General features: G+C 54.5%; 1 protein-coding gene across 2 annotated transcripts in view; it reads right to left on the minus strand.

Moving 5' to 3' along the window:
* AFAP1 (actin filament associated protein 1) overlaps positions 1 to 25,488 on the minus strand; it is a 115,800-nt gene that overhangs the window by 67,340 nt on the left and 22,972 nt on the right. For both annotated transcript variants that reach the window (XM_058670317.1, XM_058670316.1), the window contains exons 3-4: positions 6,108 to 6,236; positions 3,447 to 3,544 (exon numbers count right to left, since the gene is read on the minus strand). In XM_058670317.1, coding sequence (XP_058526300.1) covers positions 3,447 to 3,544; positions 6,108 to 6,236 — 227 coding nt within the window. The remainder of the gene's footprint in view (positions 1 to 3,446; positions 3,545 to 6,107; positions 6,237 to 25,488) is intronic.

Genomic DNA, 25,488 nt, shown 5'->3' on the forward strand with positions numbered 1-25,488 from the left:
CTGACCACTTCTGAGAGGCCCGATCGCTGCCGTTGGGAGGGAGACTTAGCCTGACTGCAAACGTTCCTTTACGACCCCAAGTGCAACCTGGGCTTGCGCTTCGAACTGTGCTTGCAGCAATACAACAGCACAGTGAAACCCAGGCAGGGTGCATCACAGCTGGGAGCCAGACCCTGAACAAGGGAAGGCAGGCCCATCGGCAGTGACTTCCGAGAAGGTCCTGTGGGCGCTCAGCCAGCGAGGCACAGCACTTGGCGGGCACCCCTCCTGGCAAGGTGGTGCACAGCCTTGCTCTGCGTGGACTCACGCGCCAGCGTTCATGCCAGTCTCTGGTGGGCTTCATGGGCACCTGATCCAGGGACGAGCCCCAGCCTGAAGCGCCTGTCCTGGCACAGAGCGTGATGGTCACAGCACACCTGACCCCCAGGGGAGACCGCAGTGCAAGCTGAGCGCAGGCACAAGCCAAAACTACTCAGAGAAACAGTGAGACCAGCGACTGCCCAGCTAGCTGCCACCCAGCAGATGAACCATCGTCAGCAAGCAATGGGACTGATATTTTTGAGTTTATGGACTGAAAACACCAAATGAGAATAAAACATAAACAGCTAAGTTTCTATTACAAACAGTATAAATGGTTTTTAAAAAAACAATGAGACCACTTCTGTAGCATAGCAAGCTAAGCTGCCTATGGTGTCAGCTTCTTAATGGGCACCGGTTCGTGTCCCAGTTGCTCCACTTCCCATCCAGCTCCCTGCCTGTGGCCTGGGAAAGCAGTCGAGGACAGCCCAATGCATTGGGACCCTGCACCCGTGTGGGAGACCCGGAAGAGGTTCCTGGTTCCCGGCATCGGATCGGCGCAGCACCGGCCATTGCGGCTCACTTGGGGAGTGAATCATCGGATGGAAGATCTTCCTCTCTGTCTCTCTTCCTCTCTGTATATCTGATTTTGTAATAAATCTTTAAAATATACATATATAAAGATGCAGGTTCTAGGCTTCCGCCTGGCCATTTGTAAAGTGAACCAACAGAGGTAAGAAACCTCTCTAACTGTGCCTTTCAAATAGGCAAATAAGTCTTTAAAATACATAAAATTTAGAAATAAAATTATGTATTCAATATACCGGGAACTGTAGCAGATTTCAATGTACAGCCAAGAGTGTAATGCAGCACAGAACTGGGAGCCACGCGTGGGCTGGCGCTTCCCACAGGGCAGTATCTGGCGCAGGAGGGCCGGGGGGGGGCGAACTCCAGGTCCGCTCCCCCTCCCCTGCCTGCCAGGAGGCCACACAGGGCCAGGATGTGGACCCCGGCTTTGAGATCAGAGACTGGGTTGGAATTTGGGGCTTCTGGCTTCAGCCTGGTCCAGCCCTTTCCACTGTGGGCATCTGGGAGGTGAACTGGTAATTCCATGTGTCTGTCTCTGTGTCTTTCAAAGAAATACACAAATATTCTTTAAAATAAAAGAAATACTCACTGTTATATAAAGAAAAGAATAAAAAAACCCACCAACTTTTCCTACCAATCTTAGAAGTTCCTGCAGCCACATGGGGTCTACCAGCCGAGCCCTGACCCCGACCACAGCCTCTACTGCAACAGTGGTGGCGTAAGGTGACAACAGGTGATCCCCACTGCCCAGTGCCCTTGGAGCAGACGTGACGTCACTCACACGACATACCACTGGAGTGTTCCTCCACCCGGCCAGCTGCATGGCAGCACAGCACCTGCGGTTACACAGCCCGCAGAACATGGGCCACAGACAACCCATGCCATTGGCTCAGAACAGACACCAATCAACAAGCCACAGATGACACACAGCTTCTTCAACTCTGTGTGTGCGAGTGCAGCTCAGCACGCTACCTCGGTGCTAGCTATCCATGAGGGGCTTCGCCACAGCACGCCTTCCACATCTCCCTTGACCTGGAGCGACCCTGATGTGGCTGTTCAGCCACCACTGCCGAGGTGCAGGGCCTGTGCTGGCCAGCACAGGGAGGAAATGCAGCCAGAAAGATGGATCTGACATTTCTGAGACGAGGTCTCAGGCTTGCCTCTTCTACTTCCGCATGCCCTTCAGCCAGGCCACACATTCACTGAGCTCCAACTGCCGTCTGCAGAAAGGGGCACACGGGGGCTTCAATGACGTGCCCTGTACGAGTTCAGAGGGAACTACAAGAGACCTTAACCTTGGTTCACTCGCGGAGGCTTCACACAGGGCCCACTGTTGCCCACAAATAGTAAGTGGAAAATTCCAGAAATAAAATAATAAGCTAATACAAATTATTTGGATCAAAGCATATGTAACAATTACTTTTTTATTAGTCACCATGGTTCATTCTCTTACTGTGCCTAATCTATAAACAAACTTTATCAAGTTGTGAATGTATAGGAAAAACTCATAGTCCACCACGGGTTGTCCTGAGGCCCCAGGTGTCCATGGGGGTCCTGAAACACACGTCCTGTGGAGAAGAGTGAGAATGTGATCGGGGAGGAGTCCAGCAGGCTACTTGCCTTCTGTGCCCGCACATCAGCAGTCCCTGGGCACCTGCTATGCCAGGGTCCCCACAGAAACACAGCGGGAGGACGCAGCCCTGCCTGCACACGGTCCACACTCTGGGACGACAGGACATGACAGCAAACACACAAAAAGACTCAGAGAGGCTGATTCTGCCCCAAACTGAGTAAAAGTACAGATTCCCTGAGTCAGCAAGTTAGAAAACAGCAAAACGCAAAAAATGCTGATTGCCACACTAAACACCAAAACAAAAACTGCACACAGAAGTATCCTCAGGGTGAGAAAACTGGCCAAAAAAAAAAAAAAAAAAAGTTTACTGTATAAAATCAAATCAAATACACATTCCCAGAATAGGTAAATGATTTTCTCTACTGAAAATCAACAGATAAACATAGAAATATAACCACGGCTTAAAGAAATGATACACTTACTGGAAAGGCAGAGTTACAGAGAGGGGAGATAGCTCCCTTTTGAGGGTTAGAGCCCACACGGCCACAACAGCCAGGGCCGAGCCAGACCAAAGCCGGGGGCCAGGAGCTTCCTTGGGGTGTCCCACGGGGACACAAGGGCCCAGGCAGCGGGCCCATCTTGTGCTGTTTTCTCAGGCACATTAGCAGGAAGCTGGATTGGAAGTGGAGCGGCCAGGAGCTAAAGCATAGGGGTCACTGGCATCGGCTGGCATCACACCTGGTAGCTCAACCCTGGTACAAGCCTCCTGAACATGACTGAGGCATTCCCAGCCAGAGGGATTCAGAAGAGAGAAGAGGGCCAAGCCCTCGGGCTCACCCACACTGCTGATCTGCTAACTTCCAGATGTCCTTGGACCTACAGCCACAGCAGCTTGCAAATAAACCCTGGCTGCCCAGGGGCAGGCGACCCCACGGCTCCCCTCGCCCCAGAAACACTCAGGGATGGTGGCTCCAGGACTGACACTTACCAGCCAGGGCTGCGGGATCTCGGGCAGAGGCAGCTGAGGGGGCGCCGGCAGGCTGCTGGTGGCCTCCTGCTTCTGCGCACGGTCTTCCACTTCAAAACCTGCAGGGTCAGCCAAAGCAGAGAGCATGAGGAGGGAGGCCGGGTGGGGGGAGCAGGCGGGTACTGTTATTCAGCATCTTATGGGTCACAAATTGACTGCTGAAAAAGGAAAGGAAAAAAAAGGCCCCATGAAGGCAGTAACAGAAGGAGCAGCAGCAGGCCAGAACCCGCACGTTCCCAGCCCTTTCTCGCTGGCTCCAGCTGCCCCTTACCTGCCCTTCCTTCTCCATGCCATTAGAGGGTGACACTGTCCTGGGGTGCCTCAGGATCAGTGTAATTTAGGAGGGGTCCAGGTGGAGTCAGACACCACAGCAGACCCAGGGGAGCCGGTGACAGCCTTCAGGGTGCCCCCGTACAAGCTAAGGAGGCCAAGTGTGAAACCAGAGGACAGGGCTTTCATCTGGACTGAGCCCTGCTTATACACCAGACCACCTATAAAACAATTCCACGCAGCCCTCATCACCCATGCTGTGCCAGCAACATGCCAGAGGCCAGGGAGAAGATGGCAGGAGAGCCGCCTCAAGTCCCTGCAGCTGCTGTGGCACAGGACCATCCAGGCCTTGAGACCCGACCCCAGCCTCTGAGGAGCGCCTCTCCGCCCGGCTGCCACACTCCCCTCTCTGAGCTGGCTTGAGTTCTCCGCCCAGGTACTCCTGCAACACCCTGCTACTCTTCCCAAGAGAACCCCACAGCTTCCCTGGTCCCTGGGTCTACCTCAGCCACATGCACAGAGCAGAGCTGCCATCTGGACTGGGCCTCTTGCAAGGCCAGCCTGCAGCCAGGGCCAGGAGCAATCCCCCTACTTCCTGAGGGCTGAGGCTGGCTTCCTGTCACTGCTCCGCCAGTGCACCCACTCGGTGTATGCTAACCACCTGCACGTGCCAGGGACAGTGCACCCACAGGCCCTGATCCAATTAGAGGCCATGAGCCCGGGAGGCTGGTGGGCTTCCCTGAACAGGAAAGCCACACCCAGCTGCTGCCCCTTGTGCTGGGCAGAGATCGGGCTCCCTGTGGCTCCTACAGGAGGAGCACGTGGTTCCTCTAGCCTGCCTGGGACCTTTCTCCTCTGAGCAAGCTGTCTTCTCCCCGCCGTGGGACACAGCTGCCCATATGCTGAGACCTGGGAGTCCGCCCAGCTCAGCTCCGAATGCTCTGAGGCTCTGGGGGTCCCAGAGTGCTTGTGGTTCTACCAGACCCCTGCAGCTTGGACCACCCTAGACCAGAGGAAGACACAGCAGCTAGGACAAGGACAGGTTTTTGATGTGAAGCTGCTGAGTAATTCAGTTCCTAAATTAGTGAACAGATGAACCAATTTTAGAAAGATGATCAGGTGAAATATGGTTTGAAATCAAAAGAAACTGGAATACAAATGGCCAACAGAGACATCGAAATGCTCAGGACCAGCAGAGCAGGGAAATGCAACAACAAAGAAAGCCCAGGGAGGTTCCGCCTCACCCAGTGCAATGACTCACATCCGAAAGTCAAGATAATGTGCAGAGAGAAGTGCCCCAACACAGCACTGGGGGGACCATGGGGAAGACAGTCTGGGAATCCCTGGGAAATCTGAAAGCAGACCTACCACCTGACCCAGGCATTCCGGGACCACCTGACACACTCATCCTGCTGCCACCTGACCCAGGCATTCCAGGACCACCTGACCCAGGCATCCTGCTACCACCTGACCCAGGCATTCCGGGACCACATGACCCAGGCATTCCGGGACCACCTGATCCAGGCATCCTGGGACCACCTGACCCAGGCATCCTGCTACCACCTGACCCAGGCATCCTGCTACCACCTGACCCAGGCATTCCAGGACCACCTGACCCAGGCATTCCAGGACCACCTGACCCAGGCATTCCGGGACCACATGATCCAGGCATCCTGCTACCACCTGACCCAGGCATTCCAGGACCACCTGACCCAGGCATTCCGGGACCACATGACCCAGGCATTCCGGGACCACCTGACCCAGGCATCCTGCTACCACCTGACCCAGGCATTCCAGGACCACATGACCCAGGCATCCTGCTACCACCTGACCCAGGCATTCCACTCCTGGAGATTCACCAAAGGAAATGAGAGGTCTCTTAAGATAACCAAGATACAGAATCAACCCAGATGACCATCACCTAAAGAAAAAATGCAATCTGTACACAATGGAATACCACCCAGCCATACAAATAACAAAATCCTATATTTTGCAATAAAATGGATTCAGTAGAAACCGTCATGTTTGATAAAATCAACCAGACCCAAAAAGCCCAGTACTGTGTCCTTCCTTGGATTGGCTGGAGCTAATCCACAGCGCCCGACTGTGCATCGAGCTAAGTTGAGAGACTGGGAGCCGGCTGCCGTCTGCAGTGTTGGCCCCCCTACCCCGTGCTTCAGAGCTGCTAGAGGAGCACGGAGCCTGTGATCTTGTGAGCACAAAAAATCAAGGGAAAGGAGGGAGGGAGGGTGTGGCTCTGTATCCTAGTATTCTATGAAATTCACGAAATCTGCAGTCCATACAGCAATACATAAAAAGGTCACAAGGTCAATGTTTACAAAAGGCGCCCACCTTTGGCCGACTGCAGCCTCAGCAGAATGTTGGCTATCACGGCCTTCTTCTCCCTGACGGTCGAGGTGAGGTACTCATGGTCCAAGAGCTCCAGAAAGAGACGGAGTTCAACTATTAACTCTTCCATTGCTGCAAACAAAGGAGACAAGAGGATATTAGGCCCACTGACTTGCAAATTCACAACATCAATGCCCATGTTTAAAACATTTCATATTTAGCTTGATTATTGAGTCAGTTTTCTAGCATAAAAATTAAGTCTGCTGAAACCAGTCCAACTAAAACTCACCCATAATCTTCATTAAAGCCTTGCCTCCACTTTCGTTCTGAGACAGTGAAATCTAGCAGGGGAAAGTTCCCAAGCCAGCTGCCAACAGACGGTGCCATGCCCTGAAAGCCCGGCATCACCATTTGGCATCCATTGCACGACACTAGTCCTCAATGCCAGAGGCGGCAGAAGCAGTGGGCACCCTTTCAGAAGCTCAACCTGCAGCCTGCTTCCTCGGGACTCACTCCACCTGAGGCGGGCCCGGAGCACCAGCTCGCAGGGGGTGCTGGGGCCCCAGGAGGGCTTTGAAGCTCATCTGCTGGCTCCCCAGCATGGCTCTCCTTCTAGAATCATGGCTGGCTCTTCCTGACACCCACGACAGGAATAGTGGGCTATGTCACCAGCTTGTAAGTGACAACGTGAGTATGTGGGGAATTCCAAAATCCTTTCGGGAAGTTCATGAGGTCAAACTGTTTTTACAATATTAAACCATCATTTGCCATTTTCTGTATAATGATGAAAAAACCAAGACTAAACAGCTAACTTCATAGCACACACAAGAGCAGTGCCACCAGACCACACGAGAGGGCATGGGATTCTTGACCAAAAGTCACAGTAAGAACCAATACAAAGGAGCTGGCATTGTGGTGTCGTGGGTTAAGCCACCACTTGTGATGTGGCTTCCGATGCAGCACCCTGTCAATGACCTAGGAAAGGCAGCAGAGGAGGCTCAGGTGCTGGGTCCCGCCCCAACACGTGTAGCCTCAGGTGCAGGTGTGGGTGCAGGCAGCGCTCACTGACCCCGCGCCTACTGTCTATGCTTCGATTCTAACCCCTCGTGCCTTCTACCATCCCTGTGGGCCTCTGACCTGCCGGCCATCATTGGGCTTCTCATCCGCGGCCCTCTGGCACCCCTGCTCCACCTGCGCTGGGGTGGCCTAACCAGAGCCATCCCCCCAGGCTCTGGAGGCGCGCTCACACCCACTCTGGCCTCCCTATCCAGCTGAGCCACCTCTTCAGAACCTCTGCCACACCCCTCTTTTGATCTCAGCGCCCCATCCCTTAGAAAGCCCAGGCCTAGCAGTCACATACACCGGTTCAACTCTCCCTCATTGTGTGATGTGGGCTGAGGAATACCCCAGGTCCCCAGGTTACCTCCTCCTAAAACAAGATGAGTGATCACTGGGTATTCTGAGACGAGGATTAAACAGGCCAATGGGCACCTGAACATGGCCAAGCCCCCAGCCCTGAGGGCTCCGCTGGCCTCTCATGAGAACCTTCACCGTGTGGGCGCCAGGAATGCAGCGGGTGAAGCTGTGGAGCTACGGACTCCTTTGAAGCCCCCACAGCAAGAGGTGTCCTGGAAAACCCGGCCGCATGCGTCTGTGCCAGCCACAGGGACACTCAGAGCAATCACACAGAGCAGCCTCCACAGGCGTGGCAGGGGAAGGCACCAAGTTTTGTTGTCTGGAAGCAAACCAATATATGAAGGATCTTTCTCTCATGTAAATACATAAATACAACATATAAAAATATATATACTTTTTTTTTTAAAGATTCACTTGCTTTATTACAAAGTCAGATATACAGAGAGGAGGAGAGACAGAGAGGAAGATCTTCCATCCGATGATTCACTCCCCAAGTGAGCCACAACGGGCCGGTGCGCACAGATCTGAAGCCAGGAACCTGGAACCTCTTCCGGGTCTCCCACGCGGGTGCAGGGTCCCAAAGCTTTGGGCCGTCCTCGACTGCTTTCCCTGGCCACAGGCAGGGAGCTGGATGGGAAGTGGAGCAGCCGGGACTAGAACCAGCGCCCATATGGGATCCCGGGGCGTTCAAGGCGAGGACTTTAGCCCCTAGGCCACGCCGCTGGGCCCAAAATATATATACTTTTAAGAAATCACAATGTCTTAACAAAGAAACACCTCAGGGATCCCCACAAGGTTAGAAACAAGTCAAGGTGGCCACTTTCCATCACTTCGAGTACTGTATTATGTCAACCAATGCAACCAGGAAACAGTGATTAGAAAGTTCAGGATGCAAAAGACAAAAAATTATCTCCACCTGCAGCTGATGTGAGGGCGTAGCTAGAAAATTCCAGAGAATCAAAACAAAACACAAACAGAAAAAAGGAAACGGGGGGGGGGGGGACAAGAGAAATGAAAGCTACCTTATCTACATTTATTTTAGATCCAACAACAAACACCTCGAAGCTATAACAGAAGATCCCATTTACAAAGCAAGAAAACAGCCAAACTCTCCTGACAGTGAAGTAACTGGACAAATGGGCAGCGTTCTCAGAAGGACAGCCTGAGCGTCGGCAGGTGTCCCTTCTCCCGGGGACAGACACAGCCAACAACCCCAAAAATTCATCAGTAAATTTCATTTCATTTCTGGAATTCGACTAGCTAACTCTAAGCTTGGTAAGTACAGTCAGAGTGTAGGGATGCCTAACAGGAACGGCCAGGGACTAGCCATTCTATCTGTTAAGACACGATGCTACACGTCCTATTACTGAAACAGGTGACAAAACCAATCACGTCCTAGAAGAAATGCAAGGTGAATGCTCAGAACCTATGTGTGCAGAAACTGTCCTAGGACCCAAACCTGGACATAAAAGAGAAACTGTTCAAAAAACCACCTGCTGAAACTCAGATGCTGAAGCTGGGACTCCAGGTGCCCCCAGGGAGCAACAGCGCTCAGGCCCAGGGCACCTCCACGGCCTCCCTGGGCAGTGAGGAGCTCGGGCCCCAAGCACCTGCTCCTTCTACAGGCTAGCCAGGGCTGGGCCCAGGAGAGAGCAAAAGCAGGACCCGAGAGAAACGGCCTCACAAAACCCCATCTCGCACCCCCGCCCAGGACCCCCGTGCTGGCTGCAAGGGTCGGGCAAGCAGCTTCTGAGCCGTGATCAGGCCCCATGGCTACTTCCTGCTTGCTCTGCACACTGGACCCTCCTCCGCAACTCCACTTCCTGTTTGCTTTGCTGCCAGGGGCCTCAACACATGCTGCCGGGTATGCTCGCCCCTGGGCGGCCTGTTGCCCCGATGAATCTTACAGGACTCGGCAGAAGGCTGCCCCGTCTGGTGGCCGCCTTCACACTCGGCCCAGGACGCCGTAGGGAGGCGCTCCTGCCTGCCGCCTCCGCCAGCCAGCCGCAGAGAGCGCGAGCCCCCGCCCACGGCTCTGCCCCGAGGAGCGAGCACAGCGCCAGACGGACTAGGTACGTTTCATGAATGAATTCACCTGCGTGTTACTGTTTCTCCGGGACAGATCAAAGTCCGAGATCTAAAGACAAAATAGGGGCCTCTCCTAACAGCCATGCCTTCATGACAGCAGATGAACTCGGCGTAGTCAGTCAGCCACCACCTGCCAGGTAGGGCCCTCTGCAGTGGGAGAGGGATTACATGAGACGCGTTCCTCGGGTCAGAGGGATGCGTGCCGCAGTAGCTCCTCCAGCCAGACACCCACAGTTTCCCTTACAGGGCCACAGGCTCCAGAGGAACTCCACCGGCCCCTGCCAGCAGCTAAATGGGCTGCTTAGAGGCTGAGCTAAGAAATCGGAGAAAAGCTACAGTTTTGGACACCCTCAGGTTGGTGACTCCCTCGGCTAGGACACGTCTACAAGTCTGTAATAGACTAGATGATCCAGGCCACAGGACGGTCTCCGTGTGAGTCACTGAACGCCTCTGGCTTCCATGGGTGGGGATGGCCACAGCACGTGCCGGGCATCATCCTGGCCGGTTCCCTGGCAGGCATGGCGGGGATGGCCATAGCATGTGCCAGGCACCATCCTGGATTATGCAGGGTCAGCCAGGCGTCCCCAAGGAACAAGGTCAACATTCACAGGACACATTGTTAGCACACAGTGCAACTAGCCCTGACACATCAGACTGACACAAGGATGGACAACAGAAGCCCTGACAGGAAATAGTCTTCCAGTGCTTGGAAGAAAGTAGAAGAGCAAGCCAGGTCTGGATGCGGGTCTTTTTTTAATTTTTATTTTTATTGAAGAAGCAAATTTACAGAGAGGAGAGAAAGAGCAGATGATCTTCCATCCGCTGGTTCATTCCTCAAGTGCTTGCAATGGCTACAGCTGAACCAATCCAAAGCCAGGAGCCAGAAGCCAGGAGCCTCTTCCAGGTCTCCCATGCGGGTGCAGAGTCCCAAGACTTTGGGTCATCCTCCATTGCTTTCCCAGGCCACAGGCAGGGAACTGGATGGGAAGTGGGGCAGCCTGGATTAGAACCAGAGCCCGTGTGGGATTCCGGTGCATGCAAGGCGAGGACTTCAGCTGCTAGGTTAGGGCACTGGGCCCTGAATGTGGGTCTTATAGTGATTATATTAAGAAGCCCAATGTGACAAAGTGGCTGGCATTCCTGCCTTCCAGACTAGGAGACGACTGACGCACACCAAGCAGCACACTGCCACTAGGGACAAGGTGTCAACAACACCTGTGTTCAAAGTTTACAGACAAGCCAGACGTCCAGCGCTCACAGCACAGGGCCTGGCACACATGCTGACTCTTAAAGCCATCATTCTAGAACAGGGAGACTTACAATATTTTAAGTGGCATGGCGTGGGGGGAGCAGCACTATGGCATGGTAGGCTAATCCTCCCCTTGCAAGCACTGGGATCCCATATGGGCACTGGTTCAACTCCTGGCTGTTCCACTTCCCATCCTGATGGTCTGGGAAAGCAGAAGAGGATGGCCCAAATGCTTGTATCCCTGCACCCACATGGGAGACCTGGAAGAAGCGCCTGGCTCCTGGCTCCACACTAGTCTAGTTTCAGCCTTTCAAATAATAAAATAAACAACATTTAAGAGAAAAAAAGAATCAGCACAGACTTCCTGGTGCTATCCAGTATTAAAAAGGTAGCACTGACATTGGAGGCTGGCATTGGGGCGCAGTGTTAAGCCCCCACTTGGCAGCAGTACCACCACTTACTGGAGTGCCAGTTTGACTGCAAATTTGAATCCCAGTTGCCCCACTTCCAACCCAGCTTCCTGCTGTGGGAAATGGCTCAAGTCCTTGGGGCCTGCCACTCGTGGGAGCTCAGACTGGAGCCCCTGGCTCAGCCCTGGCTGGAGCGGACCAGCAGATGGAAGTCTCTCTAACCCCCTCCTTCTCTCTGCCCTCCCAAACTTTGTCACTCTGCATAAAAAGATTTTGTTGAAGTGGAACCGGCGGCTGTCCAGCTTTGAAGACACTTCCAGAAGCTGCACCACAGAGGGACAGTGGCGTTGAGACTGGAGCAAGGCTAGACATGCTCAGTGGAGAGCAGACCGGAGTGGCAGGAGGGCGGGGTGGGGCAGACGCAGAGCTATGCTCTGTTGATGTGAGCTGAGTGTGTACTAGAACAACAACACCACACTCAGGGCACAAGATCTGCTCTCTAAGCATTGGGTATGTGACGATAAACAACACAAGCCCACACACTCCAGTCACAGGGACCAACTGCAAATAAATAAAACAGCCAGAAGCTGCGACGGGGGCTGCAGAGTTAAAAAGCGTGTGGCCAACAAATCCATGCTGCTGATTTCAAAGTGCCTAAAAAAAGAGCAGACCCACTTACACTCTGCTGCAAACCCTATTCAAAACAAAAGTAATACCAACGGAACCAACACTGTGACAGTGCTGCAACGGCTTGCAATGCACACTGGGAAGACTTTAAAGCGTGTTCTGGCTTCCATGTTGGGGATGCGTGTGAGGAAGGCCCACACCTGCTCAGAACACACCCACATGCGCATGTCTTCCTGGCAATGCCAAGACACGTGGGAAGGTTTTTGTTTGGGGGGTCGGAACTTTGAGGGTCCATTTAACTGCACTGCTTGTCTTCACCCCACAAACAACAGCTATTAATTTTAAGAATACTTGGCTTTAACACAGAAATCTGAATTTTCACAAATTAGATGGTGATCCTCTACTTCAGGCCAAAGAGCCCCAAACCACACAGGCAGCATTTACACCACAGTCCCAAAAGCAGCAGTCGCTCCACACCCGCCACGCTGTGACCGCCTTCCACCTGCACGAGGCCACTGCTCAAGTTCCTCCTGGATCCCTTCTCTTACTGGCATCAGCAAAGGACCCTGCGTTGGCACCCAGGTGTGGATATCAGCAACCACCTGATGCCAAAAATTCAACAACCTGCAAGTGCCAGCATCCCATATTTGTATCCCAGCTGCTCCACTTCCCATCCAGCTCCCTGCTGACGTCTGGCAAAGCAGGGAGGGCAGGGAGGACGGCCCAGGTGCTTGTGTCCCTGCACCCACAGGGAGACCTGGAGGAAGTTCCTGGCTCCCAGCTTCAGCTCAGCTCTGCCCCAACCATCCTGGCCATCCAGGAAGTGAACCAGCAGATGGAAGACCTCTCCCTGTCTCTCTCTCTGTAATTCTGATTTTCAAGTGAAAAACAAGGAAAAGAAGCAAGCTACCCAATCCAGAAGTAAGAGGACAGACAGCATGGAGGTCTGATGGGCCCGTTTCGAGCTCAGCACAAAGATCCACAAGCATTACCAGGCAGCGCTGGGATCAGGGCAGACAGAGACACGGAGCTCAGTCCAGGAATGGACCCACAGGCTGCAGGGTGGGCCTTGGGGAGCCCCCTGAGAACCCAGGATCTGCTGCGCTGACGCGTGGGAGGGGAGTGTCGGACTCACAGGCTGCAGGGTGGGCCTTGGGGAGCCCCCTGAGAACCCAGGATCTGCTGCGCTGACGCATGGGAGGGGAGCGTGAGACCCACAGGCTGCAGGGTGGGCCTTGGGGAGCCCCCTGAGAACCCAGGATCTGCTGCGCTGATGCGTGGGAGGGGAGTGTCGAACTCACAGGCTGCAGGGTGGGCTCCTGGGAGCCCCCTGAGAACCCAGGATCTGCTGCGCTGACGCATGGGAGGGGAGTGTCGGACTCACAGGCTGCAGGGTGGGCCTTGGGGAGCCCCCTGAGAACCCAGGATCTGCTGCGCTGACGCATGGGAGGGGAGCGTGAGACCCACAGGCTGCAGGGTGGGCCTTGGGGAGCCCCCTGAGAACCCAGGATCTGCTGCGCTGATGCGTGGGAGGGGAGTGTCGAACTCACAGGCTGCAGGGTGGGCTCCTGGGAGCCCCCTGAGAACCCAGGATCTGCTGCGCTGACGCGTGGGAGGGGAGTGTCGGACTCACAGGCTGCAGGGTGGGCCTTGGGGAGCCCCCTGAGAACCCAGGATCTGCTGCGCTGACGCGTGGGAGGGGAGTGTGGGCTCACAGGCTGCAGGGTGGGCTCCTGGGAGCCCCCTGAGAACCCGGGATCTGCTGCGATGACCCGTGGGCGGGGACGTGGGACCCACAGGCTGCAGGGTGGGCTCCTGGGAGCCCCCTGAGAACCCGGGATCTGCCCGCTGACGTGTGGGAGGGGAGCGTGGGACCCACAGGCTCACTTCCACACATGCACAGAGCTGAGCCAACAGCTTTCCAGGCACCTCTGGGCACTGCTTCGCTCCGCTGTCTCGCCTTCTGAATCGCTCAGCACCTTGCTCATGGGTCTTTGTCCCTAACAGTTTTTGGCATTTCTCCTGCAGACCTCAAATGAAACGTGCCCCAAACCGAGGCTGGAGCGCCTGCTGGAACCTGACTCCCTCAGCCTTCCCGGTCCCAAGAGCAGTATCGGAGGTGCCCATTGTCACCTGGCTGAGCCCCACGGCCTTCCCACCACCCAGCCAGCCAGCTCGCCTCACAGGCGCTCCTGTCACTCACACGACAGGCTGCCCAGCCCTGCTTCCTTCCTTCGCCACCCCCACCAGCCTCCACCCTCACCCAGGAACAGGAGAAGCCTCAATTCACTTCCTTCCTTCCACCTTTCCAACATATGCCACATCACATGTTCTGCCTCCCACCCTCAGCATCATGGGAAAGAAAACTTGCAAGTGGGAACACGTGGGGCTCTGAGGGAACACGTGGGGTCCCGAGGGAACATGTGGGGCTCTGAGGGCAGGGAATACCAGGTTATTTGTATCATTTATGCTATTTTGCTATGAGTCTGAATTTCTTCAAATTAAATAGTTATTTAAAACAACAGCAGCGGGCCCGGCGGTGTGGCCTAGCGGCTAAAATCCTTGCCTTGAATGCCCCGGGATCCCATATGGGCGCCAGTTCTAATCCCGGCTGCTCCACTTCCCATCCAGCTCCCTGCTGGTGGCCTGGGAAAGCAGTCGAGGACGGCCCAAAGCTTTGGGACACTGCACCTGTGTGGGAGACCCGGAAGAGGTTCCTGGTTCCCGGCATCGGATCGGCGCAGCACCGGCCTGTTGCGGCTCACTTGGGGAGTGAATCATTGGATGGAAGATTTTCCTCTCTGTCTCTCCTCCTCTCTGTATATCCGGCTTTCCAATAATAATAAAATCTTTAAAAAAAAAAAAACAGCAGCAATATAACTGCCCCCCCATGATGCCCCTGCATTCCACATGACCTACTTGGGGAATCTCCCATTAAATCAATCGGTTTTTTTTTTTTTTTCAGGAAACACCATAACAGCCCTTATCTATTTCTTACCCTGTTAAGTGTGGCAATATTTAACGTGTGTGTGTGTGTGTGTGTGTGTGGTTTTAAAGGACACCTATCTGATGTGCCCTTATCGAGCTCTCAATGCAATGGCAAGCATATATGCATAAACAGAAACTTCTGCAGTGACATGACAGCACACGGTCAGGGACACTGGGACGGGATAGGCTGCGAAGCCCTGGGAACCCCAGACTCGGGGATGCGAGAGCCGCGGGCTGCAGCCCGCGTCAGAGGCACCTGCAAGCCTTCGCGGCCAGCTCCATGGGAGGCCCCGGGGTCACAAGCAGAATAGCTTAGCAAGTTCTGTAACAGCCAACACACACGCTGCCAACCAACGGCAGCCCAGGGAATGAGATGGTTAAAAACCCCAGTCAGTCTTCAGTGATACGCAAGTTGTGTCGTTCAGCTGGACACAGAGCAGTTCCGAGATGAGCTCTCCCGGAGATGAGAAACCCCTCGCACACCCTTGGCTTCTTGGACAGAAAACAGTGTCGGCCTCCGGACGCATCAGCATGGAGAGCTGAGCATCTGCTGACAACTCTGCCGAGCCCGTGACGGGTGACACAGGATGCTGCACACTCCACTAACTACGAGGGGGTCGCCCTCCACTCTAAGAGTGTAACACCCACCAGAATCTAGGCTGTGGCCCAGGGGACCAGGCACGACAAACAAAACCGTCAGCAGGCTTGGGACAGGTTTCACCGACTGAAAACACCCAGGAACAGGTTGCGGCCACAGGAAGGACTGTGTGTGTGTGTGTGTGTGTGTGTGTACACGTGTATGCCCATTGCGTACACAGGCTCAGGAACTCAAGACTGACAGACAATTGTAATCAGGAGTTGACATGTAAAACAGCTCTTCATGTGCAGCTCCTCTTGGTCTAACCTGCCCGACTCCCAGGCTTCCCTTAGGGCTGCGCCACACCGAAAACCTCCACAGCCTGCCAGCAGCCTGGGCAACACACATTTGGCTGGAAATGCAGCGGTTTTTAGCAAATTCACATGGGATGGATTCTGAATTTTGACATGTAAGAATGACATTCTTGAGTCTAGAGCCCCCAAGCTACACTGGTGCAGGAACTCGGCGAGTCCAGAGCACCGCGCTGCCTGCTGCGTAGCAAACGACCTGGCGCCTGCGGGTGAACATCGAGTGACGCCGTTCTCTCCTGGGCATCTCTGCTAGACGGCCAGCCTGTCTCCCAGCCTGAAACTGCACAACAAGAAGTAACTCAGGAGGCCAGACAAATGCAGTTGGAAAGTGCACCCACGACAACCAGCACCGCCAGAGAAGGCCAGAGGCTGTGGTTGCAAAGCGGCTACAGTGGTCTCCTCAGACCATGAGGCCCTCACCTCAGGTCTGGGGACAGTGGTCATGAATTGTCACTTCCCTGCGCCCCTGCCCAAAGACTCTGAGTGGGTTCTAACCAAGTGGGCCTCTAATGCATCACTGTTAGCACACAGCTTCTGAAAGCAGCCAACACCAAACCTGCACATGTCAGCCTTGCAAGTGAGGAGATGTTCGCGTTTGGACTCCACAGCACGGCTTCCCGGGACAGTGCGGGCACCCACTGCGATGGAAGAATGAGTGGCAGGACCCAGAGGAAGGATGGCTACCATCTGACAAGTAGGGCCAGAAACGTCGTGGCTCCCAAGTGATGGTGACCTCCCTCGTCGCCAAGGCTGGCTGTTCAGAACTGCATACGCTTGGAGTTACGCAATCCCCAAAGTGCAGTGGTCAGCAGAAGTCCCCAAGGGGGCAGCCACCACTGTTCCCTGCACAGCCTCACCAGCCTCGGAGAACCGGCCACGAGTGCCTGCGGCTGCGCCCCCAGATGGGAGCCCCAAGAGGACAGGTGCAGGCGCGAGGGCTCATGCGCTGTGAGTGCTCCGGCTCAGGATGGAAGAGTGAGAACACACGTGTGCGCTGCTGCTGCGAGTCACCAAGTCAGCCAAGACACACACGCTCCCCGGCGTCGGTACAGTCCCGGGAACACAAATCCCACCCCAAGCCTCACATCCTCGCACCTGGGAAAGCCCAGAGACTGTAGCGGAATACAGCTCCCGTCCCTATTTGTAAGGTACACAGCCATTAAAGACCTTAAGTTACTGATGTAATTAAAGAAGAAAGAGCCCCAGATTGTAAAAATAGACAGCAGAGAGGACCAGCTCTTAATGGCCCAGCTTCAGGGTTACAGCAGAGCTGACTGGCCACAAGGGGATGATCCTCTGCGTCAGGCAGGAGAGGGGCCCAGCTGGTGAGGGAGCTGCAACGAGGTCTCCACGGGCCTGCGCAGGGCCAGCTGCCCACAGAGCACTTGGGCCTAAAAGCCAGCAGGGACCGAACCTCAGGCACTGGTCCCCTCACCATATGTTCTGCTGTCATGGATATTCAAAATTCATCAAGCGCCTCGGAGGAGCTGCAGGCAGTGCTGCATCTGTCGGTCTAGGAGGGCAGAGGAGCACGCGCCACACCAGCCTCCCCACCCCCCGGGGCTGCCCCGCAGACAGGAGGCTGCAGCACAGCAAGTCAGCGGAAGGGTCCGGTCTCACGTCTGCCTTTTGCTACAACTGCCAGCTCTAACACTAGCACTGTTGCTTCATGATGTTCTGTGAAAGTGGGAAGTGGGACACACTACAGTAGCTGCCCCCTTGTCTGGGCCGCCCACTGGGAAGCATGACTGTCAGTAGCTGGATGTTCTCCATGCCCACCCCCCTGGAAGACAGCCCCCCTTCTCAGAGCCCTGGAAGACCGCTTCAGGCAAGAGAAGGCACCAGGCAGTTTCAAGGGTAGGTGGGGGGCACGATCCTGCCCTTCTGACTGCGTAGCCTGACTCTGAGCCACAACATCCCTGCAGATAAACGTGTGCAAATGCCACATGCCTGGGAGACAGCGGGGACCCTTCACCTGGGACAAAGCGGGGACCCCTCACCTGGGACAAAGCGGGGACCCTTCACCTGGGACAAAGCGGGGACCCTTCACCTGGGAGAAAGAGGGGACCCTTCACCTGGGAGAAAGCGGGGACCCCCTCACCTGGGAGAAAGAGGGGACCCTTCACCTGGGAAAAAGCGGAGACCCCTCACCTGGAACAAAGCAGGGACCCTTCACCTGGGAGAAAGAGGGGACCCCTCACCTCCTCCTGGGAGGGGCTGCTGGCATCCTTTCTCCACAGGCAGTGCTGACCACCCCGTCACAGCTCTGTCCAAACACGGTTTCCACAAGATAACAGAATATAGATTGGTGCAGCCTGAGCCCATTCATTCACTCTATCCCGCCTCTATACTGAGGAGTTGATGCAGAAGCAGGGAGCCCGCGTGTCCACCCAGACAGACCCATCAAAAGGCACCCTGGAGACTGCTCACGGCCGTATGCAGCAAAAACGGCCGAGAGAGAAGGGAAAGAGGTGCCCACCGTATCGCTTCCTGATACACACATGAAATTAAACAGGGCACGAGATACTGACAGAAGAAGGGGAAGGTTAATTTGGACAAAAGCTTTGTAAATTAATACTTCCCTCCCCACACTTCACTCCTCATAAGCAGCAAAAGAGGGGGTGTCAATGACTGATGCTCAAGGACAGAGGTCAGAGAGCCACACTCAGAGACAGGGACTGGGAGGAAAAGTCCCGATAAGCCACCTGCCAATGGTGGAATGTCTTAAATGCAAGTAAATGTGTGTGTTTATACGCATGGTCTGTGCCCACGCAAGTGAAATCATGAGAACAGATTTTTCTGTTTTCTGAATTTGCCAGCTTGCCATAAACAGGCTTCCAAGTCTTTTCTTAATTAGTTATAAATAGCACAAACACCCCAAAATGCAAATCAAGGCCAGCTGTCGCTCCAACTGCTGTGCTGATGACAAACCACAGCAGGTGGCACGCTGGGGAGAGAGCCGCCAGACAGGCCCACAGAGCCGGCGCACTGCCAACACCGGCAGGCGCACCCAGGGACCCACAGCCAGGCCCGGCTCATCCCTCGCTTGTCACACGGCACGTAACCCTCAGACACCCACAACACAGAAGTGCTGCTCCTATCTGACAGCAGGAAACCGAGGGCACCGCAGCAAGTCCAGGCCGGGACGACATGGCCAGTGAGACAGCCACACCCAGGGGCTTTCTGCAGCTGTCAGGAATCCGAGTGTCGGCCAGCGCCACAAGCCAGCACAGTGATATTTATACTGCATTACATCATAACGACCAAGCAGCCGTCCCCTCGGTGCGTGGGATGCCAGCCGCGCAGTCGTCCGCACACTGTCCTCACAGTCCTGCACACTCGTGACCACACAGCCCCCAGTCAGAGGAGGCTGAGCAGCTTCCATTAAAATCTTCAAAACTATTGCTTCAATTAAATGTTTGAAAACTTACAAGCAACTAAGACCCATTAAACAATAAAACAGCAATGACAAAAACAAAAGTGATATGAAACAGAAATTGCCCCTTTACTGTAGCCTCCACTTCCATAGCCCTCCTACCAGAGAGCCAGAGCTAGCACATGTTATACACCTGCAGGGCTGCCTGTGTGCACTCACACACACACACACTCACACACACACAGTGCTAACATGTGCTACACACCTGCAGGGCTGCCTGTGTGCACTCACACACACACACACTCACACACACAGTGCTAACATGTGCTATACACCTGCAGGGCTGCCTGTGTGCACTCGCTCACACACACACACACACTCACACACAGTGCTAACGTGCTACACACCTGCAGGGCTGCCTGTGTGCACTCACACACACACTCACATACACACAGAGGAATGGGATGCTCCCTGTTATCATTCACAACTTGCTGATTTTTCCTTGACAGCAGCTGTTTCTGGGAGAGCCCGAGTGGGGAGCACGTTGCTGCACACTGTGATCAGACCCTCCCATTGCACACGGAGCCTACAGAGCAAGGGGGCTGCATTCACGCAGACACAGGTGCTCACCATCCTGCCCTCCCCAGCAAGCACCATCGCACACCTCTAGCCAGGGCTGCCTACCAGCTGTTAGAATGGCTGCTGCATGGGGCAGCACAGGGCCAGCCCTAGCCCTTTGAAGCTAAGGCTGTCCTGTCCTGGGCAGCCTTGCACAGCACCGGGCTGGCATTGTGGCGCAGCAGGCAAAGCCGCTGCTTGCAACAGCAACATTCCTTTGGGCACTGGTTCGTGTGCTGGCAGCTTCCTGATGATAGCCTAGGAGAACTGTGGGGCTGGCTCCATTGCTGCCACCTGCACCCGGGAGACCAGAGTGACATCCTGACATCAGCCCGGCCAACCCTGGCCAACACGGCCCTCTGAGGAACACACACACACACAATGATGCTCAAATCAATAAATCTAACAGGATAAGGTTAAGAGAATACGCCTAATCTATGGGCTTACATTGTTCATCAGACCCAAAGCCCTCTCCTGAAGCAGACCCGTGAGGGCTGTGCCAAGGCTCCAGCAGACACTGGACACTCCAGGGCCATCACCCTCTAAAAACACAAAACATCTGGAAGTTGAACACTCTCAACCCAGGAATGTGGACTGTCACCAGAGAGTCACTGACGCAAGCTCACCAACGGCCAGAAGGCTAGCGAGCAGGGGGCACCAGCCAGCATTGTCCAACTGACAGTCTACAAGGGTTCCACCTGGTGAGGATTCAGTGAGCCGGTGATGCTCACACGGCAGGGAATTCAGCATCTCTCAAGGCAGCACAACCATGCCTTCCACCATGGCATTCTAAGAAAACGGCCAGAAATGCATGCAGTGTACAAACAAGGACTTGTTTTTATTATTTGTCACACCAAGACAAGCTGTAAAGCTCCGACATCCAGCACCACCTGAGCAGTTGACACAGTTTAAGATAATTTTACAGCATGCTATAAAGACTGCTTAGTACTCACTGGCTTTTATTAAAGATCTCAAAAAAAAATGTAACAACCACTCTACTACAAATACATACTTATTTATCTATGCTGAGGAGCAGCCTGGCTCTGGGCAGGGCTCCCAGACACCCCAAGCCCAGAGGCTGGCACCGGCAGAGCCCACAGCCGTGAGTGTGAGGGCCTCAAAGCACACTCCAGACAGGGAAAGGGGGCAAGGCCCAGGAAGGCCAGTTGGAGCTTCTGGAGTCCCCTCCCCAGGGACAGTCCCAGCTCCCAGCACTGACCATGCACAGAAAACGCTGCCCAGCCGCAAAGGCCAGCAGATGCACTGTGCAAGGTTTTATGGAGAGCTGGTCACGCGGGCAACCCTGCGCAGTGTGTCCCTGGAGAGCAGGTGCTCGGGGTGACTCCCGTTGCCCATACGAGCAGCCGAGGTTTGCAGAGCCCCTCCCTTCCTTCGGGGAGGCAGGCACCCCACTTGGCATCCCACACAGCCTGAGCCAACTCTCTTCTGCACAACACAGAGATGGAAGCCAGCGGGCACCATGCCAGAGGCGGTCTCTGCCATTCACATGGGAGACCTGGGCCAACTCCCCTACTCCCAGCGGGGACAAACAGTAGGCAGTCTCTGTTTCTGCCTCAAAAACAAATTAATGTTTTTAAAACCTGTTTCACCAGTGATATACATTTTTTTCCTGATATCACATAGGAAAAACACTATAAACTTCTGTGACACTCAGAAATGAACACAGACCTAACTAAACAGGGATGTGTCAAAGTAAGGATGTGAGTGAAAAATTCAGAGCCACATAAGCCTGAAGGACAGGTAAAAGAGTAGAGAAAAAATGTGACCCCCATCATCAACATTTCCAACTCCATCCTCTGAACAAGCCCTTCCGGAGGCCCAGCCTGTGCTGGAGGCGGGCACAGCAGTTCTGGGCAGCACAGAGAGCCCTGCTCCGTGTGCTGGGGGCGGGCACAGCAGCTCTGGGCAGCACAGAGAGCCCTGCTCCGTGTGCTGGGGGCGGGCACAGCAGCTCTGGGCAGCACAGAGAGCCCTGCTCCGTGAGGACCCAAGCAGACACAGCGGGGCCTCCGGCTGTCGGGACTGCTCACACTGCTGCAAATCCCGCAATGCGCGGAAGACCATGCACACTGCTTATGAGTAAGCCTAAAACAGGCTGGAAACACTTGGAACATGTAACAACAGCTCAGTTCATGGATCTACCATACAGAATCTAAATGGTTGTTTCTTTACGTAGTGGGCGGCAGTTACTGCCTGCTGAACAGCTCCAGGCTCAGTTGACGAGATGGAATTGCATACACTATCTCACATTAGCAAATCCTTCCATGTCCCCTTCCTAACTTTTTTGTTGTTTTTACTTATTTCAGAGTGAGAGAGAATGAGTAATCTACCTGCGGGTTCACTTTCCAAAATCCCCAGCAGCCAGGGCTGGGACGGGTCAAAGCAGGATCCCAGAACTCGACCTGCGTCTCCCATGGGGCGACAGGCACCCAAGTACTGAAGCCATCAGCTAATGCCTCCCAGGGCGGTACGAGCAGGGTGAACGAGGACCTGCAGCTGTGACCTGAAGCCAGGCACACAGCACCCCCAGAGCTTCTTAACCGTCACCCCAAATGCCTGTCCACCTCTGTCATCGTCCAGCAGACTATGGTGTCAGCCACTGCACACAGGGCGGTGCTCAAGGAGCTCCCTGTTTCAGCTGAGACAGGCTGCACCAGCCGCAGGGAGGGGATGAGGCAGCCAGTCCGTGAAAGGCACGGCCCTGGGCCGGAGCTGGGCTCTGTATCCCACGGTCCCCATGCTGGCCAAGCGGCCCCCTTCTCTGGGTCTTGTGTTCTTGGCGACAACGAGGACGGCAACGGCAGGGTTCCAGTCCTCACGGTTGTTGCTAAGAACCAGACCACACAGACAGCCCAAGTGTGGAGAACGTTTGCAGAGTGACACAAGTGCAGAAAGTAAGGAGAGGAAGCAGGAAGGAGCGCCCACTCTCCGCTGGGGACAAAGCAGGGCCCTCCTCGCCTCACCTTCCTGTCCCTTCCGGAGCAGTATTCACACTTCAAACCCCACAGCCTGGCCGCAGTGAACGGACACCAGAGGCAGTGCAAGACAGGGCAGTGTCCAAGCGCCCACAGCCCGGCCGGGCGGCCAGCTCACTGCCACCTGCTAGTGTAGCAGAGGTTCAGAGGGTACGACCCAAGGAAATGACACATGTGTAAGGAGAAGGAAACACTAATTGCCTTAACTTGTTCATTACACTCTTATAACTGGAGGAAACTTTTTACAGATTTATTTTTAATTTAGAAGGCAGAGTTACAGAGAGAAGGAGAGACAGAGAGAAACAGAGAAATCTTCCATCCACTGGTTCACTCCCCAAATGGCCACCACCGCTGGTACTGAGCGATTTGAAGCCAGGAGTCGGAAGCTGCTTTCAGATCTCCCAGGCAGGTGCAGGGTCCCAAGGTCTTGGGCTACTTGGGCTACCTTCCGTTACTTTCCCAGACCATCAGCAGGGCGCTGGACTGGAAGTGGAGCAGCCAGGACACGAGCCAGTGCCCACATGGGATGCGAGTGCCACAGGCGGAGGCTTAGCCTACAGAGCCGGCCCCGGATGAAACTTTCTAAAAACAATGACATATTCTTCAAAAGAACACATTTTCTGAAATTTAAAAACCACAAAATTTTCAATATATCACCTTATTTTAAAAGATGTATTGATTCGAAAAGCAGAGTGACAGAGAAGGAAAGGGACAGAGGGATCCTCTAACCACAAGTTCACTCTCCAAGCAGCCGCAAGCACTGAAGCCAGGGCCCTGGGGTCCCAAGCGAGTGGCTCAGCTCCAAGGACTGAGTTCATCCTCCGCTGCCTTGCCAGGTGCACAGGCAGAGAGCTGGATCCCAAGTGGAGCAGCCAGGAGTCAGACTGGGGTAGACGAGGGGCACCGGCATTGCAGGCCACAGCTTAACCTGATAAGCCACAATACTGGCTCACACACATACTGTAAAACCACTTGCAGGGGCCCAGTACAGTAGCCTAGTGGCTAAAGTCCTCATCACACATGCACCGGGATCCCATAGGGGCACCAGCTGGTGTCCCAGTTGCTCCACTTCCCATCCTGCCCCTGCTTGTGGCCTGGGAAAGCAGAGGCAGATTTTGGGATTCTGCACCTGTGTGGGAGACCCGGAAGAAGCTCCTGGCTCCTGGCTTCAGACTGGCTTGGCTCCAAGCATTACAACCACTTAAGGAGTAAAGTTTCATGGGCCCAGTGGCGTGGCCTAGTGGCTAAAGGAGTAAAGTTTCAGTAGATGGAAGATCTTTCTGTCTCTCCTTCTCTCTGTGAATTTGCCTTTTCAATAAAAATAAATCTTTTTTAAAAAATGCTTGGAGAGATGCTTTAGGGAAAAGAAGGGTCACTGAGTGACCTTGTACACCTGATCCTAAGTCATGCATGGACTAGCCAGTACACAAGCCAACGCAGAGCCTGGCGCTCCCGCCTGCGAGCACCCCATTTCCCCGTGCCAAGGCGTGCACAGTGTGCCTCGCTCCTGGACGAGGTGAGAGCCCCCGCCCTGGAGGCGTGCTTCACCAGTCGCGCATGAGCAGTGCCCAGTTGGGTCTGCTTCAGCACAGAGAGTGCTTCTCCCCACCCGTCAGCTGCCCAGGCCGAGCCGGGGGCCCAGGTCGGAGGCAGTGCTCGGTTCTTGGCAGGTACTCTTTTGGAAGATCACCCAAGAAAATCCGTGTTACACTGCTCAGAAAGGAAGTGTGACTTTTATAGAAAAATCTATTCCATTTGGGAGAACGGTCTAAAAGACCGCAGAAGGATAATGTACTCACCCCGAGCAAATTAAATTCATCTGTCACGCACTGAAACCCCACAGCCTCCTGGGCAAACAGCTGCTTTCTGGGCTGAATGTGAACTCCGAAGGAGAAGCAGGCAGCCGTCTAAGGAGCCTTCACCGGCAAACCTCTGACAGCAAGTTCCCTTCAACCCACTCGCTGCTTTCCAGACCGATGCTGCGGCCAGCCTTCCTCCCACAAGGGAGCGAGCAGCAAGTCTGTCTAGTGCAACTAAGAGAAACGAGGAGCGCTACAGATGCATGCGGGGACCCCGGAATCGACGCACATGGAGCCTCACTCAGGACCTGGCCTCTCACGGCAGGTGGCACTCAGCTCTCTGAAAGGTCACACCTGAATGAAGAGGCTCTCCAACACTGCACTCCAAAGCTGGCTTTTGCACACTGCATGGCAGAGGCCAGCACACATCTATACGGTACAGGACAGCACACTTCTGTTGTCTAAGCCAAAGAATCCAAAGATGGAACCCACAAAAATGTACTTAAACAGAGGCCGAAGCCCTGGCATAGCAGGCTGAGCCTCTGCCTTCGGCACCAGCATCCCATATGGGTGCAGGTTCGTGCCCGGCTGTTCCACTTCCCTTCCAGCTCCCTGCCTGTGGCCTGGGAAAGCAGTCGAGGACGACCCAAGGCCTTGGGACCCTGCACCCATGTGGGAGACCTGGAACAAACTCCTGGCTCCTGGCTTCAGATCGGCTCAGCTCTGGGCATTGAAGCCATTTGGGGAGTGAACCAGAAGATGGAAGTTATCTCTTTCTCCTTCTCTATCTTCATATTTTTTTTAAGATTTATTTTTCTTGGAAAGGCAAGATATACAGAGAGAAGGAAACACAAAGAGAAAGATCCTCC

This window comes from Ochotona princeps, chromosome 11 (assembly GCF_030435755.1).
Source record: "Ochotona princeps isolate mOchPri1 chromosome 11, mOchPri1.hap1, whole genome shotgun sequence".
NCBI lineage: Eukaryota > Metazoa > Chordata > Mammalia > Lagomorpha > Ochotonidae > Ochotona > Ochotona princeps.